The sequence below is a fragment of the Pelophylax lessonae genome (assembly GCF_965119305.1).
Source record: "Pelophylax lessonae genome assembly, chromosome: 4".
Lineage (NCBI taxonomy): Eukaryota > Metazoa > Chordata > Amphibia > Anura > Ranidae > Pelophylax > Pelophylax lessonae.
This window is the reverse complement of record NC_138771.1, coordinates 143,266,505-143,282,373: the sequence shown is the minus strand read 5'-3', so window position 1 is coordinate 143,282,373 and position 15,869 is coordinate 143,266,505. Positions and strand designations below refer to the sequence as shown.

The window sequence follows — 15,869 nt, the reverse complement described above, 5'->3', positions numbered from 1 at the left end:
GCTACTTTGTTGGCTGTATTGGTCTGGTGAGTGTGTAATCTATGTGGTGAAGCACATTGAATCTTAAGGAGATATGATCACTCAATTACTTATTTTTATGGACACAGTGACCGGCAATATTTATCGGCATTTTTGGAATTTATTATTTATGTGCACATGCTAATATTTCATTTGTGGAAATACTCATATTGTTGTCATTAGATTTTGGGTGAACTGGATCACTTTATAATCTCATAAGACTAGCGCCTATCTTTGTTTATTTTTTTTGTAATTAGAAGTTCAGTAGAGTAGAATATCCATCCCACCCATATATTACTAAATATTTCCATTGTATCATTAGTAGTGTGGACCCATTTTTCAGCTGCAATAATTTGATCCTCCTAATTCTCCTAGCTCAAGAGGGTGGGACATGCAGTTTGTTTCCAAAATCTTGGAATCAGGCTTCTAGCTGCATTAAAGCTGGATTCCAGCTTTTGTTAGACTTTACAGCTTGGCCCAAACAAACTATGTCCACTAACCACTAATATGTAAGGCTGCTGGATGTGCAGTATTAACTGTATATAGCTGAGTCAACATACAGCATATTCCACTGTGTTCCGGGTTCGAGCCGAGGCTTCCCGTCTCATAACCGGAACACATAAAAGTCTATTTGATCGGTACTCAGTCATTCAGAAAAAGCGATGTATTCTAGCAATGAATACAAAGCATCCTCTGATTAGCTGAGTCAAAGAGGTGGGCTGATATTGTCACAACCTCTGACTCAGCCAATTTAGAGGGATATTTGTATTAATTGCTAGAATAGCCCAAACAAACTATGAAAAGTCTAACAAAATCTGGAGTTCAGCTTTATATAAGGGGTCAAGCTGTTCTTGTAGGACTTAAACGATAATTTCACCTTTGGGAGCACGCTACACATTACACCCACATGCAGGCTGTAATGTGTAACATGCTCCAGCAGTCTCAAGCTCTTTCTAAAATTCTCTATGAAAGTATGGGGGCTGTGTAATGGAAAACACCAGTAATAGTTTATACAGAGTAATGATTAAGCACACAGTCAGTGTGTGAAACGCGTCTACCTTGTCACGATTGTCATATTTGGATGTCCAGTCAATAAATCTGGATTTTGACTCAACCTGGAGTGCTGCCAATTCCTTTTCTTTTAATAGTTTATACAGCTGGGAAAGGAGATGTCTCGCATCTCGGGCTGTTGCGCATAAAGACTCAAATGTTGAAAGATTGGATTTGAACGTAATTTAGGGGTTACTCTCCAGATGAAGTCAGAGAGTTGTCGGTATCTCCAGAGATCCATAGGGAAAGTCCCTAATGAATTTTTCAAAGTTTCCAAGGGTAGAAATTTGGCAGTAAGCCCAAACTTAGCACAAGTTTCTGTACCTCCCCCACATTCTAAAGAAATGTACATCCTCCCCCAGTGTGAACCAGAGGAAACCCCCTAACTGAGCCAAAGGAGATGTCTTTGGGGACAGCTTCCCACTTACGTTCAGTCTATCCCAGACAGGTAAAATGTTTATTGTGAGAGGTGATATCCAGCCTGAAAGACCTTGCCACATAAACCTTGCCAAATGTGGAGTTCAGAACTTACTCTGTCAAAAAGAGCCCTGTAGATGAGGTCATATACCTTTTTAGAATCCGATAAAATGTGGATCCCCTGGTGTGGTAGAGGCTTAGTTCACAATATAAATGAGTAGGATTGATGCAAAAGAGAGGAAAGTTCCCCAAAAATATTGATAGGTAAAATTTCCAAATTAGCATATTAAAATTTTGAAATTGGACAATTGCCCAAATTTAGCTAAGACATTATAACTAGGAGAGTAGTGACTGGGAAAATAAATTAGCCATTGTCCGCATAAACAGATGATTTGTGCTCTCTTTAGCCTGTCAGGGTGCCCTTAATGTCCCCATTGCTTCTGACCATTTTATAGAAAAGGTTCTAAGACCAATGCTAAAAGCAAGGGGGATTGTGGGCACTCTTGTTGTACATTCACATTCCCTCGTTCTTAGCATTTCTTCCACGTACATCTGATTATTATTATTTAATTCAAAAAGATACATATTATAAAGAATGTTATACAATGCTTCATCCAGTTTATTGAATACTGCCACATGTTTTCATAAATTACAATATGAAAATGGTCAACTCTGCTACTACTCCATTGGCTATTTTTTTTCTTAATAAATTCTGGCTTTTTGTATAGACTCCGGTAATTGCAAGCAACAGCATTTCCATACTGTTCCAATATTAGAAAGTAGTAACACAGCATTTTTATTAGATGTAAAAGATTAAGTCTCTGCAGTTGATGTTTAAACATGAAAGGAATGAACTTCACTCATTTGTGATAATCATGGATATCTGTCAGAACTAATTAATGTAGGGGATGTAATTTATGAGCATTGTAATATGGATTTAGAATTCCTAGTACTAAACCAGATGCAATATATTACATTTTCGTTTTTGGGTTTAGATACACTTTAAAAATATGTTATTTATGTCATCACTTCAGTCCAGTCAACAAAAGATTTTTTTTTTTTTTATTTAAACATAGTGAATATAGAGATGAAAGTCATTATTACATGTCCTGTGGAGAACTTTGCATATATGAGAAAAATAGAGTTCCTCTATCATCTTGAGAAACTTCCAGGGATGAAGAGAGAATACAGTAATTTTTGGACTTTAGTTGTGCCAAAATAGGAGAACTGCACAGCAGATCGATAAAAAAATGGAATTATGTTGCCTACATTCATTATTGATCCGTTTGGGCAGATACCTATATGCAAGATATGTGGAGGATTCTTTTGATGGCCCCTCTCGTCATGTTCTTTTCTTTTGAACATGTGTTGTGAGTCAATCGACTACTTACAGTACATGTGAGTGTGGATCCTGAAGATGAAACACATTGATCCACCATACTTTTACAATATGTTGACTGTATACTGTATATTTCATATGAGCCTAAATATGGCTTATGGTGTAGTTGCTTGCACACATTTTGGAAATGTTTTTTTAATGATTGTAAAAAAGAATTTGTATATTTATCAAACTGATGTGTAATACTTCTATTTTGGCACAACTAAACTCCCATAATAACTGTGTTCTCTATTCTTTCCTTGAAATTTCTTAGAACGATAAGGGAATTATTTTTTTCTTGCATTGTGATGGGTATAGTGCCTCCATAAGTGTTCTAATTTTAGCTTCATCCACGTCTCATAGTTGTAATTCTGCATGTATGCTTGGTTATAGCATAGATGCAGCTTAAAATACAGCCGCTTTTGTGCTTCTTAGTGCTAGTTAGTCCACACCATGTATACCATGATATCTGCAGAGTATGTATTTGGGAGCACTGAGAAAGAGTACATTCAATTAGGTTATGCGCATGAGGAGGAAAACATCATCCACTGAAGTATTGTGAAGATTGTGAAGTATGGCATTTATAGCTTGAAACATAAGATATTCACATACATAACCTTGCTTACATTACAAATCCAAGAACAAGCATTTTCCTTTTTCCATATGGTAGGGTAATAGGCTAAGATATGCAAGACATTCATTTATGCCATTGACTGACATATGAACAGGTCGCAACCTGTGAACAAGGCACTTATTCTTCAAGCTAAAATCAACAGGAGATTTATAATCCGGGTAAACTACTTTCTGTCCAGTTTTTTTTTGTTCAAGGGATTCATCTATCCTAATTGTTTTTCACAGAATAAAATCCTCGGCCCATGTATAACCAAGTTCAAAATAACTTTTAACAGCATGGCCCTTGTGGCTACAAGATAATATTAGAACACTTTTGTAAAGAGCACACTCAGCAGCCCTGAAACTCATTTCCAGTCCGTTGACAAGAAATCCAATTTTCCCATGCAAGATCAATAGATTTGCATTTAGATTTGCATTTGGCTACAACAAGCCTAAATCTATTCAGCTTCAGTAGAAACAGCACAGTTTTGCTTCAAGTTTAACAGCTGCCATAACACTTTTTCTTCTCAAAATCAGGTAGGCACAAATTAGGCCTTGGAATGTACACCTACCCCTCCTACGCATAGCCTCTTCACTTTCTGGTTTACGACTCACAGACACAACCTTCATATTCAGGATGCCACCTCCCTGGCGAATCAGATTTACCACTTGCTTATGGCCAACCTTTACTACATTAACACCATTCACCTGGGAAAAAAGCACATAAAGCAATGTTATAATGCTTACCCCATTAAAAAAAAAGTTTATCAATCTACACATAATACAAAATATCTTATACACAGCACATTTTAAAAATCTTATACAGTAATGCAATTCATATTATCATTCTAGGTTTATACATTTTTAGATGGTTACTGATTCTGATAACATTTCAACTCATCAATATCACCAAAACCACCATATGATGCAGCAGGCTAGTAAATGTTGCTGAAATTTCATTGCAGCAACTCTAAATGGTACTCAGTAGTTTGTATGGCCCCCACTTGCTTGTATGCATGCCTGACAACGCTGGGCATGCTCCTAATGAGACAAAGGATGGTGTCCTGGGGTATTTCCTCCCAGATCTGAACCAGGGCATCACTGAGCTCCTGAACAGACTGAGGTGCAACCTGGCAGCTTTGGATGGACCTAAACATGATGTCCCAGAGGTGTTCTATTGCATTTAGGTCAAGCAAGCATAGGCGCCATTCAATGGTATCAATTCCTTCATCCTCCAGGAACTGGCTGCATACTCTTGCCACATGAGGCCTGGGCATTGTCGTGCACCAGGAGGAAACTGGAAACGACTGCACCAGCGTACGGTCTGACAATGGGTCCAAGGATTTCATCCCGAAACCTAATGGAAGTCAGGGTGCCTTTGTCTAGCATATAGATGTCTGTGCGTCCCTCCATGGATATGCCTCCCCAAACCATCACTGTCCCACCACCAAACCGGTCATGCTGAATGAAGTTACAGGCAGCATAACATTCTCTGCGGCTTTTCCAGACCCTTTTACGTCTGTCACATGTGCTCAGGGTGAACCTGCTTTCATCTGTGAAAAGCACAGGGAGCCAGTGGAGGACCTGCCAATGGCAAATTCGAATTGAGCTCCACGGTGCCGGGGAGTAAGCACAGGGCCCACTAGAGGACGTCAGACCACCCTCATGAAGTCTGTTTCTGATTGTTTGGTCAGATACATTCACACCAGTAGCCTGCTGGAGATCATTTTGTAGGGCCCTGGCAGTCCTGTTCCTCCTTGCACAAAGGCACAGATACCAGTCCTGCTGATGGGTTAAGAATCTTCTATGGCCCTGTCCAGCTCTACTAGAGGACTTTCTGGCAATTGCACATATTGATGTGCCATCCTGGAGGAGTTGGACTGCCTGTGCAACCTCTATAGGGTTCAGGTATCGCCTCATGCTACCAGTAGTGCCACTGATCCTAGCCAAATGCAAAATTAGTGAAAAAAAGTCAGAAAAGATGAGTAGGGAAAAAAATGTATGTGGCCTACACATGTAAAACCATTCCTGTTTTGCAGGTTTTCTCATTGTTGCCCATCTGGTGCACCTGGTAATTTTATCAACACCAAAGCAGCTGAAACTGATTACCAACCCCCTCTGATACCTAACTGACTAGATCAATATCCCAGGAGTTTAACCACTTTAGCCCCAAAGATTTGGCTGCTCAAAGACCAGGCCCTATTTTGCGATTCGGGACTGCGTGATTTTAATGGACAATTGCGCGGTCGTGCAATGCTGTACCCAAACAAAATTGATGTCCTTTTTTTCCCACAAACAGAGCTTTCTTTTGGTGGTATTTGATCACCTGTACAATTTTTATTTTTTGCGCTATAAACAAAAAAAGAGCGACAATTTTGAAAAAATAACAATATTTTTCACATTTTTTTATATGAAATTCTCAAAAAAAATGTAAAAATCGAAATTTGTTAACATTTTATGCCAATTTGTTTTCTGCTGCATATTTTTGGTAAAAAAAATCACAATAAGCGTATTTTGATTGGTTTGCACAAAAGTTATTGCGTTTACTAACTACGGGAAAGATTTATGACATTTTTATTGTTTTTTTTTTTTTTTTTACTAGTAATGGCGGCGATCTGCGATTTTTTGCGGGACTGCAACATTGCGGCGGACAGATTGGACCCCTGACTGACATTTTTGACACTTTTGGGAGTACCAGTGACATTACTACAGTGATCAGTGCTATAAATATGCACTGTTACTGTCAAAATAACACTGGCAGGGAAGGGGTTAACTTTATTGGTGATCAAGGGGTTAAGTGTGACCCTAGGGGCGTGATTCTAACTGTCAGAGGGCATGGTTTGTTAGCTCATCACAGAGATATACGATCCTACATAGCAGGATCGCATAGCCTCTGTGATGATCTAAGGGAGAATGACAGACGGCTGTGTTTCTCCCTCTGCAGCAGGAGATTGTGAGTGACCGGCGGCCATCGGAGCCGGTCACTTGCGCTAGCTCCCCAGGGAACGAGCGGGGGCGGGAGTGCGCCGACGGTGGCGTGTGCTCGCCCCCCACAGGCGGCTGAACCCCTACGTCTCTTTGCCCAGCAGCGGCTGTCTGCCGCAGTATATCTGCGGTGGGCGGTCATTATGTGGTTAATTAACTTGATGCTATACTCTGAATAAAAAGTCTTCCTTTTTTTCAACGGTGTATTTTTTAAAGCAGAGGTCCTAGAGAATAAATTGGTGGGTTTTGCAATTTTTTTATGTCACATGGTATTTGCGCAGTAGTTTTTCAAACGTATTTTTTTTTTTTTTGGGAAAACATATGCTTTTTTGAATTCTACTGCAAAAAAAACACAACACATACCCTAATTCAGGAGTACCCAAACTGTGGGTTGGGACCCACTGGTGGGTCGCGAGCTGCATTTGAGTGGGTCGCGATGAGCTGGAAATCACTGAGAGCGGGCCTGCTTAAATTGTGCTGTGCGAGTCCATGCAAATTACAGAGAGCCAGAACAGTCAAATCGCGATGGATTCAGGACCCCGCCCATGCAGTTTATGGAGGCTGGTCTGCATTTCCCACGAGGAGGATACTTGCATCAGTGAGTACGTATGTTGGCTGTTATGTAGGGTATGTTCATGGGGTGCAGAGCCAGCTCCTCGGTCCTGCTGGCAGCAGCTGTGGTGGCTAGACTGGCGGCGGGATTCTTTCAGCTATAGCAAGCAGAGATGGCAGCCTCAGTGTCATAGGAGGACCAAGTGGCCTGGCGGTGTCAGGAGTTCATGGCAGCTTCTGTGTCCCCAGTAGAGGATCTGAAGGAGAAGAGCTAGGGCACCAGCATAGAGCTCCTCATCATGGAGACTCTGGGTGAGGTGTGCTTGGCCCTGGAGAGGGCAAACAGGGGCTTCACCTTCACTATGGACCACTGGGAGAGGAAGGAGGGTGAGTGCCATATAGTCTTATATTTATTTAAATATTAAATGTATTCAAAAATAAATTGCGAAGTAGTAAATTGATATTTTTAATTTAACATCCTCCTCCCTTTAAAAATATGCATTATTATTATTATTAAAATTTGCATTTATATAGCGCCAACAAATTCCGTAGCGCTTTACAATATTCAATTACAAGCAAGTGGGTCCTGAAAAATAACTGTATTCAGAAGTGGGTCTCGGCCCAAAAAAGTTTGGGAAGCCCTGCCCTAATTGTTTTGACAGTTTACGCAGCGCTTTACAACTTGAGGGTAGACAGTACAAATACAATACACTTTAATACAGTAGGAATCAGAGGACCCTGCTTGTTAGAGCTTACAATCTAAGAGGGACGGTCAAGAGATACAAGAGGTAATAACTGTGGGGGATGGGCTGATAGAGAAAATAAGAGCACAGTTGTTAGGTGGTTGCCAGATAGGTTTCTCTGAAGAGATGTGTTTTCAGGGATCGTCTGAAAGTAGTCAAAGTTGGAGATAGTCGGACAGATGGGGGTAGAGCATTCCAGAGGATGGGAGAAGCTCGGGAGAAGTCCTGGAGGCGAGCATGGAAAGTGGTTACATGGGAGCTAGAGAGCAGGAGGTCCTGGGAGGAACGAAGAGAACGAGTTGGTTGGTATTTTGAGACCATATTAGTGATGTAGCTGGGTGCCAAGTTATGGATGGCTTTATAGGTTATGGTTAGTAGCTTGAATTGAATTCGTTGGTTGAGTGGCAGCCAAAGGAGGGATTGGCAAAGAGGTATAGCAGACACAGAGCGGTTTGCAAGGTGGATTAGCCTGGCAGCAGCGTTCATGATGGACTGAAGGGGGGATAGTCTTTTTAAAGGTAAGCCAATGAGAATGGAGTTGCAGTAATCGAGACGAGAGATGACCAGGGAGTGGATTAGAAGCTTTGTGGCATCATTGGTTAGGAAGGGACGTATCTTGGAGATGTTGCGGAGGTTGAGGCGGCAAGCTTTGGACAGTGACTAGATGTGTGGCTGAAAGGATAGTTCAGAGTCCAGGATTATACCTAGGACCTTGGCATGGGTGGACGGGTTGCTAGTTGTGCCGTTGATGTTGACAGAGAAGTCAGGGAAAGAGGACCGTGCGGAGGAAATACCATGAGCTCGGTTTTGGACAGGTTGAGTTTGAGGAAGTGACGTGACATCCAGGCTGATATGTCTGTTAGTAAGCTGGTGATGCGTGAGGAGACTGAAGGAGTGAGCTGAGGGGTGGATAGATAGATTTGGGTGTCATCAGAGTAGAGATGATATTGAAAGCCATGGGAGGCAATCAGCTGACCCAGGGAGGAGGTGTAGATTGAGAAAAGGAGTGGTCCAAGGACAGAACCTTGGGGGACCCCGACAGAGAAAGGAAGAGGAGAGGAGGTAGTAGAGTTGTAAGTAGCACTGAAGGTGCGTTGGGATTGGTAGGATGAGAACCAGTGAAGAGTACGGTCACGGAGGCCAAAGGAGTGGAGTTTTTTGAGGAGGAGGGGGTGGTCTACTGTGTCAAAGGTAGCAGAGAGGTCCAGGAGGAGTAGTACAGAATAGTGTCCATTAGTGTTAGCTGTTAGTAGGTCATTTGTGAGTTTAAGGAGAGCAGTTTCAGTGGAATGTTGAGGGTGAAATCCAGACTGAAGGGGATCAAGAAGATTGTTCTTAGTCAGATGGTCAATCAGTTGGTTGTAGACCAATCGTTCAAGGAGTTTGGAGGAAAAAGGGGAGTAAGGAGATGGGGCGTAGATTGTGAAAGTTGGTGGGGCCAGTGAGGGTTTTTTAAGGATGGGAGTGACTAGCGTGTGCTTTAGAGAATTAGGGAAGATGCCAGAAGAGAGGGAGAGGTTGAAGATGTGAGTTATAGAGCGCAGAATAGAGTCAGAGAGTAAGCGTAGCATGTGCGAGGGAGCAGGATCCCGGGGGCAGGTGGTTAGATGAGTGTTGGATAAAAGTACAGCAACCTCGTTAATACTAGTAGGGTGGAACGAGGGAAGTAATGATTGCACCTGTGGATATGGGTTGGTAAGTGGGGGAGGTTTCTGCACATTGGAGATCTCCTCGCGAATTGTATCTATCTTATTTTTGAAGTGATTGGCGATCTCCTGGGCAGTGAGCGAGTTAGAGGGTGGAGTTGGTGGAGGACAGAGTAGAGAGTTAAAGGTAGAAAAGAGAAGACGGGGACTAGAAGAGAATGTTTGGATGAGCGTTGTAAAATAGGTTTGCTTGGCAGTGAGGAGGCAGGAATAATATTTTAGAAGGGCAGATTTATATTTGTTGAAGTCATCCAGGGACTTAGTCTTACGCCACAGGCGCTCAAGAGCGCGGCTACATTTTTTGAGGCTTCGGGTGTTGTCTGTTTGCCAGGGTTGTAGGGGTCGGGGCCGAATTCTGTGTGTAGTGAGGAGAGCGAGCTTGTCTAGAGAGGATGACAGCGAGCTGTTATAGATGGAAATGAAAAGGTTGGGGCATGACAAGGGTGATATTTTGTCATATAGATGGTCAGTGGCAGAGAAGAGCATAGAAGGGTTGAAGTGGCGAAGGTTTCTACAGGTAACTGTTAGGCGATTGGAGGGAGAGGAGGTGGAAGACAGGGAGAGTGCGAAACTAATAAGGTGGTGATCAGAGAGTGGGAGAGGTTTGTTGGAGAGGTTGCAGGGAGTGCAAAGACAGGAGAAGACAAGGTCAAGGGTGTTGCCAGTGGAGTGTGTAGGAGACTGTATCCATTGCTTCAGGTCAAGAGGTTAGGCTGAGAAGTTTAGAAGCAGTAGTAGTATTGGCATTAACTAGGATGTTAAAGTCACCAAGAATGATTGTGGGGATATCAGAACAGAGAAAGTAGGGTAGCCAGGCAGAAAAGTCATCAAGGAATGTGGATACTGGTCCAGGGGGCCGGTAGATGACAGCGATTTTTAAAGAAACAGGAGAAAATAAATGAATGCAATGCACCTCAAAAGAGGAGAATGTCAGAGAGGGAGGTAGGTGAAGTACCTGATAGGTGCTGTATGGGGCTAGAAGGATTCCAACTCCACCTCCCTTCCGTCCACCTGGTCTAGGAGAGTGAGTACAGAGGAGGCCGCCATGGGAGAGGGAAGCAGGAGAAGTAGTATCGGAATTATGTAGCCAGGTTTCAGTGATGGCGAGTAGGTTAAAGGAATTTGTGATGAAGAGGTCGTGAAGGGAGGTGATTTTGTTACAGATGGAGCGGGCGTTCCAAAGGGCGCAGGAGAAGAGGAGGCTGGTATTGGGAAGAAGAGGAATGGAGACTAGGTTCTGTGAGTTGCTGCTGTTGGCAGAGGGTGTAGGGCGGTGGGAGAGTGTTGAAAAGCCAAATGGAGGCCCTGGGTTTGGGGATATGTCACCAGAGGCAAGGAGAAGGAGAAGGGTGAGGGAGAGAATGTGGGAGTGCGATTTATATGAAGGGACATGCCCCAGAGTCCTTGACCTGTTCTCAGTGTGTAGATGTAAGATTAGCAATAGTTGGTAGGAGCAGTAATAGGGAGAAGACAGAAGATGGGGTGATATATATAAGCAGTTGGGTGGAGAAGAGGGGTGAAGGTGAGTGAGTTTGAGAAGAGATGACACAACTGTCAGCAGGATTTGTAAGGAGTGCATGTTACAGAGTGTGCAAAGAGCTGAATAGAGAGACAAGGTCACCTACAGCCAGTTTGGTGCTTGTTGATGTTTGCTCGCCTTGTGCAATCGCTGAAGTGCAGAGTTTGAAGTGCATATCACTTGTAGAAAAAAATCACTTAGAGAAAGAAACCTTAGGAAAGATGCCCGGCAATGTGCTAACCCCGCAATGTGCTTCCCCTTAAGGGTGCACTAAATTTATACTTGTATAAGGGTGGGGGTGGAAATTGGTTAATTAATCAAGAGTGGATATAAGGATGTCTAACAGAGTGGATCTTTCACTTCTAAAGTCAGACTGAAAAGGGGCAAGAATGACTATAAAGATAAGGCCTAATCGTAAAGCATTATTTGACACTTCAGAACAACAACTGTTTAGGAGATGTTCACTATTTCTGAAGACGGTGACATCTCATGCACATGCACACGGCTCTCTGAAGGGACAGCATACTGAGTATGCCATCCCTTCAGAGCTCTGTCCCGCAATCTTGGCTCCCATGCGCATGCACCCGAGTGATGTCATCGCGGCTCACCCATTCATATGGCCTGGGCCTGTGAACTTGGAAGGAAGACTGGATAAAGATAGAAGCCCTATCAGCAGTGACACCACACAGCTGGAGGACTTTGTTTTAAGAGAAGTTTTGCATAATGTCCTAGTATGCGATGTATACTAGAACAGTATGACATTAACTTTCAGGTGAATAGTTTTTTTTCTTCCACACTTCACAACCACTTTATTAGTTTACTTGTTGATTATTTAAAATGTAATTTAAATTTTCAGAAATGTAAGATAAAGAAGAAACGCATAACTGTCATATGGAGGATATAGGTAGACATACTTTATGATTAAAAGCAGTAATGCAGTATTATAAATCTTTGCTGATTACACACACCTCAATTAAGAAGTCACCTGTCCTAAGGCCTGCTCTCCATGCCACACCATCCACATCCACAGACTCCAGATACTGCAGAGCAGGGAAAGCTGGGGTAGGTGTGAACTCCTCAATTGGTGTCTCTGCTGTAAGAAGAGTCATATTGATTAGCTTTATATTAGCAGCGTGACTCCGTTATATTTAATGACACTTTCATAGGATTGCATTATGTTTGTGTTGAATGTGCAAGGCAGTGATGACATATACACATACACACCCATATATATGCAAAGCTATTAAAGAGAATTCAAACTAACTCACAATAGCATTCTAATAGCATCTTCGGTCCTGTAAATCTGTTATAAGCAAGTGTTACTCTCTAGCATCAACTTGTGATTAAGGCTTTCTAGGAAATAATAACAGCCTTTCTCAACCATGGTTCAATGGAACCATAAGTTCCTTCAGAGGTTGCTTAGGGTTACCAGAGCAGTGAGAAATGTCTGCCTCTCAGATAAGTAACCATTGAAAACAATGATCTTTTTAGCTATCTGTAATAGCAGGATTCTTTCCAAAGACCACAAATGTAAGGAGCATTTTCCCAATAAACATCATGCCAATGTACTATGTATATATACAGTTAGTATAGAACAGAATCACCCCCCTTTAAAATAATCAAATTTTGTTGCTTTGCAGCCTGAAATGAAGACAGACACAGTTTCGGTTTTATCCAGCTGTATTTACTCATTGCAACTTAAAACATTCAATTGAAAGATATAACACCAACACGTCAGAAAAAAAAAATGCAAAAACAAAATCATGAAGTTGGAAAAAGAATCACCCCCCTCCTCAAAATGACTTGAAAACGCAGGTGTAGCTAATCACCTTCACAATGGCACAGAAAGCCATCTGACTTTCAACTGTGATCAGTTGTAGTCATATTGATTAGCTCGGCATGAATATAGCTTTCCTGGAGCATTTCAGTCCTCAGTAGTGCAACTGAAGCAAACAATCAACTATAGGTGGCAAGCCATTGTCAAGTGATCTCCAGGATAAAGTTGTGGACAGGCACAAGTCAAGAGATGGATAACAAAAAAAATATTAATGTCTTTATCAATGCCTAGGAGTGCAGTGAAGACTATTATTAACAACCAAACCACTGCAAAGCGCTCATGCTATAATGCACCAGAATGTAAACTGTCCATGGCCCATATGTGTGGGGCTAATGATAGTGATGATTGGAAGTCCAGAGCCCATTAACATAAGTACCCAGAAGTCAGATAAAATACAGTTTATTCCAACAATGAAGCAGCAATAAGAACAGCAAGAAGCCAGAGCTGAATGCGGAACAGCATTAACAGAGGTGGATCCGGGTAAACATGACCCTCTATGGGCGTACACTTTAGTATGCCACATGTGAATGATGCTTTAGTAGCAATTTAGCAGGAATGTTGTAAGTTATTTTGTGTTTATTTGCATTATTAAAGATTTTAGTGTATTTTTAGTGAAAATAGTGATATGATGAACATTTGCTCAATTATTGTGGGGCCCAAAAAATCAATAGCACTCTTTTTATTCTACAGGTCATGTGCTTTTAGATAATGTCTAGTTTGAGGGGTCTTTTCAAATTCTGAAAACTGTAAGTGAAAAATTGCAACCTCTGGATTTTTTGAATAAATTGTTTTTAATTATGGCTTTGCGTACCTTCAGTTTTCACCATTTCACAAAAAGGTGCAATTTATAATGTACAAATATTTGTTATTTACTAAATCAATAGTTTTAACGTTTATATTTAGTAGGAATTTAGAAGGAATTTTGTACATTTTGCCATGTATGAAACCACTATTACTGATATTAATGTTTTTTTAGCGAAAATATTGGTTTGATAAAAACATCTGCACAAATATTGCGGTGCCTCAAAAATCAGTAGCACCTTCTTTTATTCTACTGGCCATGTGCTTTCAGAAAATATATGTCTTGGAGTGTCTTTTACAAACTCTGAAAGCTGTAAGTGAAAAAGGAAAACCTCCAGCTTTTTAGAGAAATTTTTGCATACGTCTGATTTTCACTATTTCTCAAAAAGGCGCAATTTAAAACGTATAATTATTTGTTATTTATTAAATCAATACAGGTTTAGTTTTTAATTTTTAGAAGGAACTTAGCAGGAATTTTGCAAAATTTGCTGTGTTTGTATCTGCAAATAATGATTTTAGTGCATTTTTAGCGGAAATATTGTTTTGGTAAACACTTGCGCAAATATTGTTGGGCCTTAAAAATCAGTAGCACCTTATATTTATACTACTGGCCCTTTGCTTTCAGATAACGTATAGTTTGGGAGGTCTTTTAAAAACTCTGAAAGCTGAAAAATGGAAAATGAAAACCTTCAGATTTTTTGTGAAATTTGGTTCTTTATAGTTTTGTGTACGTTCAGTTTTCACCATTTCGCAAAAAGGTGTAAATTTTTTTTTATTTATTAACTCAATACAGGCTAAGCTTTTAAATTTAGCTGGAATTTTGTAAAATGTGCTGTGTTTGTATCTGATAACAATGATTTGAGTGTATTTTTAGCGAAAGAATTGCTTTGGTAAACATTTGCACAAATATTGCGGGGCCTTTAAATCAGTAGCACCTTTCTTTTATTCTACTGGTCCTATGCTTTCCTATGCTATGCTTGCTGGGGGGGGGGGGGGGGGGGTCTTTAACAAACACTGAAAGCTGCAAGGGAACAATGAAAACCTTCAGACTTTTTTTAGAAATGTGGTTATTTAAATTTTTTCGTACGTTCCATTTTTTACCATTTTGTAAAAGGGGGGTAATTTAAAAATAACAAATATCTGCTATTTATTAACTCAATACAGGTTAGGCTTTTATATTTTGTAGGAATTTAGCAGGAATTTTGTAATATTTGATGTGTTTATATCTGCTAAAAATGATTTTGGAGAATCTTTTAGCAAATATATAGTTTTGATAAACATTTGCGCAAATGTTGCAGGGCGTTTAAATCAGTAGCACCTTTCATTTTTATTCTGCAGGTCAGGTGAGTTCAAAAAATATATGGTTTGGGAGGGGTCTTAAACAAACTCTGAACACTGTAAAGGAATAATGAAAACCCCAAGATTTTTAGAGAAATTTGGATATTTCCATTCTTGCGTATGTTTGGTTTTCACCATTTCGCAAAAAGGCGCAATCTAAATTTACAAATAGTGGTTATTTATTATCCCAATACAGGTATTTTTAGCAAAAAAATTGTTTGATAAACATTTGTGCAAATATCATTGTGCCCTAAAAATCAGTAGCACCTTATTTGTAATCTACTGATCATGTGCTTTCAGAAAATATATGGTTTGGGGGATCTTTAACAAACTCTGAAAGCTGTAAGAGAAAAAAAAAAGTGGCCTGACCAGCTATGTTAACAAGTGAAGCACGAGGGGCGTGGCCTGGATCGGCATGCGATAGGACGCGTGTAGCTGGAGCTCCGCCGGACTTTCATCCTCACCAGTAAATCCTGTCCCCCCGAGTCGGCTACTAAGGCACCGCTGCTTGCTGGGAAGCCCCGCTCCTCTGCAGTCATGTTCCCGCCGAAAAAGACGTCCGAGGCGGCCGCAAAACTGGACAAGTTCCGCCGCCAGGACAAGGAAGCTTCCCCTCAAGATGGCGCAGAGCGCCCTGCAGGCTCTGGAGCGGCGGCGGGAGCAGATAACACGGTGGTCCTGGAGGCGATCTCGGCATGCCAGGCGACTCTCACCAGCAAGATTGATGAGGTGAAAGTCGATATCTCCCTCATCAGACAGGACATGCGGCAGCTGAGGGACAGGGTGTCAGAGGCTGAAACCAGACTTGGCAATGTGGAGGATGCCCTCCCCCCCTCCAGCACTCTGCTGACCATCTCCAGCAGCAGGTTGCACAGATTTTACAGAAACAGGACGATTTGGAGAACAGGCTGTG

General features: G+C 41.4%; 1 protein-coding gene across 5 annotated transcripts in view; it reads right to left on the bottom strand.

Annotated features, from left to right (window-relative positions):
- Nucleotides 1-15,869, bottom strand: part of SHANK3 (SH3 and multiple ankyrin repeat domains 3) — a 669,097-nt gene that overhangs the window by 101,251 nt on the left and 551,977 nt on the right. For all 5 annotated transcript variants that reach the window (XM_082255276.1, XM_082255279.1, XM_082255275.1 and 2 more), the window contains exons 17-18: nt 11,949-12,073; nt 4,048-4,183 (exon numbers count right to left, since the gene is read on the bottom strand). In XM_082255276.1, the coding sequence (XP_082111402.1) occupies nt 4,048-4,183; nt 11,949-12,073 (261 nt within the window). The remainder of the gene's footprint in view (nt 1-4,047; nt 4,184-11,948; nt 12,074-15,869) is intronic.